At 45.8% G+C, this 5,000-nt stretch overlaps 1 protein-coding gene across 1 annotated transcript in view; it reads left to right on the top strand.

Annotated features, from left to right (window-relative positions):
• LOC121718852 overlaps positions 1-5,000 on the top strand; it is a 127,095-nt gene that overhangs the window by 60,440 nt on the left and 61,655 nt on the right. The window contains exons 32-34 of the mRNA XM_042104198.1: positions 1-5; positions 2,642-3,240; positions 3,644-3,781. The exon at positions 1-5 is cut by the window's left edge and continues 146 nt beyond it. Coding sequence (XP_041960132.1) covers positions 1-5; positions 2,642-3,240; positions 3,644-3,781 — 742 coding nt within the window. The remainder of the gene's footprint in view (positions 6-2,641; positions 3,241-3,643; positions 3,782-5,000) is intronic.

Here is a 5,000-nt window from a genome sequence, read left to right as displayed (position 1 = left end):
TCAAGGTAAACACACACACACACACACACACACACACACACACACACAAACACACACCAGGCTTGTGTACAATTCAGAATTTAATTGAGAATGACTCCTAAATTCCAATTCAATTCTTGAATTTGAATTGAATTTGAATTAAGGTCAAAAACAGGATGTAGAATTACAATTCAAATTTGAATTAAAGAAGTAGAATTAAAATTCAATGAAATTCGAAGAAATTCATATACATAATTTAAGGGTAGTGTTTTACAATGAACCCTCACAGTATATGTCAGATATGATAGCATTAAACACACAACTTGTAACTTAAACAGTAACAAATTATATTTCCACACATAATAGTTTTACTTACTTAAAATGTTATATTAAGTAGAATTCAGGTTTTGTCTTTTATTGAGATTACTTGCGTAAAATGAGAGTTACTTCATTTTGAGGTAGAAAAGTAAACAGTCAAGTAAACTATACTTGAATTGCTGAAGTTTGTGCTACACTGTAAAATTAGTTTATAATCTTAGTTAACCTGTTAATAAAAGCATGCAAACTGATTGTCTATGCAATTCCCATTCCAGATTTGTCTGTAATGTTAAGTTGTGCAAACGAATGCTCGCTTAGTGTAGTGCACATACAGTACAGTACACAGAATTGCTATTTCAACTAACTTGGTCATCACAATTACAAGTAAAGTATACTGTATGTTTATTTAACACAAAAGGTGTATTGAAGCTGTGCTAACTAATGTCACAGTTCAGCTAACTGATATGACAAATATGCATTTCCAGAATACCATAGACCCGGCCTACATATTGTTTAAGGGATCACATATTAATCTTTCCTGAAATTCAATCTTAAGTTACAATAACAAAGTGACAGTGACACTAAAGGCTATACATAGTGTTGTTGTGTAATTGATATGTGATTTATATTGATACATCACCCCATCAATGACTATCCAAAACAGACCAAACCTGTGAGTAGAACTAGTGCTGACAGTTATAGACAGACACAGATCTGTAGCTGGAAACCATACATACAGGTACCCTGTCTCTGCTAAGTTACTGAGGCTAAATGTGAGCTTGGTTAGGATTTTTATGGGTGCTCTCCTTGCAAACTTATGTTGCTATTAGACATGGTGGTGTTAGTGGCTGTCCATTACATGCACTCTTCTCTCTGGTCAGGATATTAATATCAACCCCAATGCCTTCACAACATCATGGATACACTGAAATGCCAAAATCAGGCCTTTGAATGAAGTGGTAAAACAAAGTCCTGACTCACTGTGGACATCAACGATTAGGGGGTTCCCTGAACCGCTGGACAAACCCAGGTGTGTGCCACATATTGGTGGTACATAGTGAGGTCTCCCCTTCATTGTGCAGTACTTTCAGAGTGTAGTAAAACAAAATACCAATGTAACATGTTGCTGAAGTTCTACCCACAGCATTAGAGTGTTTTGGATAGTCATCCACATAAATTATACACCAACAGTATATATATATTTGTATATTTGTCACTGTCACTTGTAATTTAAGATTCAATTTCAGTAAGGATTAATATGTGATATCTTTACAAATATGTGGGCCAGGGCAGTGGCATTCTGAAAGTGCAGAATGTAACATCAGTTAGCACACCTTGTGTTTACACAATATACTTTACTTGTAATGACCCAGTTAGGTTAAATAGGAATTCTCCTTAGTGTAAGTGTACTACACAAAGTAAGCATTTGTTTGCACAACTTGGAATTCCTATCCCAGATTAGTCTGTAATTTCAAGGCAATCGGTTTGCATGTTTTACAGGTTAAGTAAGGTTAACTAACTAACTAACTTCACAGTGTAGCAAAACTTAAGCAATTCAAGTATAGTTTACTCGATTTAAATGATCATGTTCACTTAAATTACTCCTTTTAGCCAAGTTATCAAAAAACAAAATCAACATAATCAACAAAAGACAAAAACTGAGTTATACTAACTAAACATTTTAAGTAAGAATAGCTATTCAATTTTACAATCCAAAGTAACTTTCCCAAAACTGAATGCATGTGAGATTCAACACATTCTTCCTGTTGTTTGACTGTGGAATTGCATTGAATTGCCATGAATTTAATTCCACTTCCTGTCATTCCAATTCCAATTCAAATTCAACTTCCTGTGGGGCGGAGCCAATTCAATTCAATTCCAATTCGTGAATTGAATGGAGATCCATTCTAAAATTCAGAATTTTGCACAAGCCTGACACACACACATACACACAGACACATACACAACACACACACACACACACACACACACACACACACACACACACACACACACACACACACACACACACACGTTAAGGTACCCCACTGAAACACAGCCCTGTTTAAGCATAGCAAGACTGTCTGAAAGGGAAATGTGGAGAATGTGAATAAAATCAAGTAGAAGGCAGAACACTGAGGCAGATGTGGTGTGTTGCATTCATCCATCATCCATCCATCCATCAATCCATCCATCCATCCATCCATCCATCCATCCATCAATCCATCCATCCATCCATCATCCATCCATTCATCCATTCATTCATTCATCCATTCATCCATCCATCCATCCATCCATTCATTCATTCATTCATTCGTTCATCCTATTGTAACCCCCCCTTCAGGACCTGGACGAGAGCATCCAGAAGGAGATGGACCGGCTGTCCCGCTTCGACTCGGACCCGAGCCACTTGGACCTGCGTGACCGCGCTCCGCTGACGCAGGTGGTTCTGACCCACCGCGCGTCTCTGGACCGTCTGCGGCAGCAGGTGCGCAAGAGCGACGCGGCGGCACGCGCCCTGGACCGCTTCCTGATGTCGCTGCGCACCGTGGACCAGGACATCGGCGGCGTGAACGCCTGCGCCCCCTGTGACGACGCGGCGCTACTGCAGGAGACGCGGGCCAAGCTGGCGCAGGTGCGTCCAGGCGTGGAGAGCCTGCGGGAGAAGGCGCCGCAGCTGGACCGGCTGCTGGAGGGGGGGCGCCTGGCGGTGACGCGGGGCGGTGGGGCGGCCTGCTGCCTGGACATGGCGACCGCGCTGCTCCGAGGGCTGGACGAGGCCGACGCGCGACTGGCCGCCCGGGAGCAGGACATCCAGAGGACCGCGCGGGGGCAGGGCCTCACACGACGCACCAGCGTCCTCATGGGGCAGATCAGGAAGCTGCTGACCGCCGCAGAGAAGCAGGGCCTCCGAGAGCCCACCATCCCCGCTGTGCAGCAGAGGTGTGTGTGTGTGTGTGTGTGGGTGTGTGTGTGTGGGTGTGTGTGTGTGGGTGTGTGTGTGTGTGTGTATGTGTGTGGGTGTGTGTGTGTGTGTGAGTGTGTGTGTATATGTGTGTGTGTGTTTTTGTGTGTGTGTGTGTGTGTGTTAGTGTTTGTGTGTGTGTACCTTAATATCTTTGAGGATGTAGGAGTTGGTGTGTGTATGTGTGTGTAACCTTGGTGTATATTGTGTGTATAATTGGATTCTATGAAATTGTAGCACGCCCCGATTGTAATCAAATTTGTCTCAAACTATGTGTGTGCGTGTATGTGTGTGTGTGTGTGTGTGCGTGCATACTTCTGTACCTCTGTGCATGTGCACATGTGCATATGTGTGTGTGTGTGTGTGTGTGTGTGTGTGTAGGGTCCGTGCGCTGCAGGACTTAGAGGCCCAGCTCTCCTCCCTGCAGCCTGAGGTCAGCAGCCTGAAGGAAGCCGCTGCCCACGAGAACACTGAGCTGGACACACTCTGGGAGGAGACTCAGAGAGCAGTGACTGACAGGTGAGAGAGAGAGAGAGAGAGAGAGAAAGAGAGAGAGAGGGAGGAAGAGAGAGAGATAGAGAGAGGGAGGGAGAGAGAGAGAGTATTAAGAATTTAAATGTGTGTCTGTCTGTGTCATTTCTGTGTGCTTTGGCAACACCTTTTTATTTGAAATGGTCATTCCAGTAAAGAGCATTGTATTGATTTTAGAGCGAGAGAGAGAGAGAGTGAGAGAGAGAGACAGAGAGAGAGGAATGAGGGCCAAGTCAGGAAACAGGAAAATCCACTCAGATTTAAATTCTCGACGACCCCTCCTCCCCTAACGTTCCCTCCACTAACCCCTAACACTCCTCCTCCTCCCTCCTCCTCCACTAACCCCTAACACTCCTCCTCCTCCCTCCTCCTCCACTAACCCCTAACACTCCTCCTCCACTAACCCCTAACACTCCTCCTCCTCCACTAACCCCTAACACTCCTCCTCCACTAACCCCTAACACTCCTCCTCCTCCACTAACCCCTAACACTCCTCCTCCTCCACTAACCCCTAACACTCCTCCCTCCACCTCCACTAACCCCTAACACTCCTCCTCCACTACCACTAACCCCTAACACTCCTCCTCCACTAACCCCTAACACTCCTCCTCCCTCCACTAACCCCTAACACTCCTCCTCCACTACCACTAACCCCTAACACTCCTCCTCCTCCACTAACCCCTAACACTCCTCCTCCTCCACTAACCCCTAACACTCCTCCTCCTCCACTAACCCCTAACACTCCTCCCTCCACCTCCACTAACCCCTAACACTCCTCCTCCACTACCACTAACCCCTAACACTCCTCCTCCCTCCACTAACCCCTAACACTCCTCCTCCTCCCCTAACCCCTAACACTCCTCCTCCACTAACCCCTAACACTCCTCCCTCCTCCTCCACTAACCCCTAACACTCCTCCCTCCTCCTCCACTAACCCCTAACACTCCTCCTCCTCCACTAACCCCTAACACTCCTCCCTCCACTAACCCCTAACACTCCTCCTCCACTAACCCCTAACACTCCTCCTCCACTACCACTAACCCCTAACACTCCTCCCTCCTCCTCCACTAACCCCTAACACTCCTCCTCCTCCACTAACCCCTAACACTCCTCCTCCTCCACTAACCCCTAACACTCCTCCTCCTCCACTAACCCCTAACACTCCTCCTCCTCCACTAACCCCTAACACTCCTCCTCCTCCACTAAC

Source organism: Alosa sapidissima, chromosome 1 (assembly GCF_018492685.1).
Source record: "Alosa sapidissima isolate fAloSap1 chromosome 1, fAloSap1.pri, whole genome shotgun sequence".
Lineage (NCBI taxonomy): Eukaryota > Metazoa > Chordata > Actinopteri > Clupeiformes > Clupeidae > Alosa > Alosa sapidissima.
This window is presented reverse-complemented; position numbering and strand designations above follow the sequence as displayed.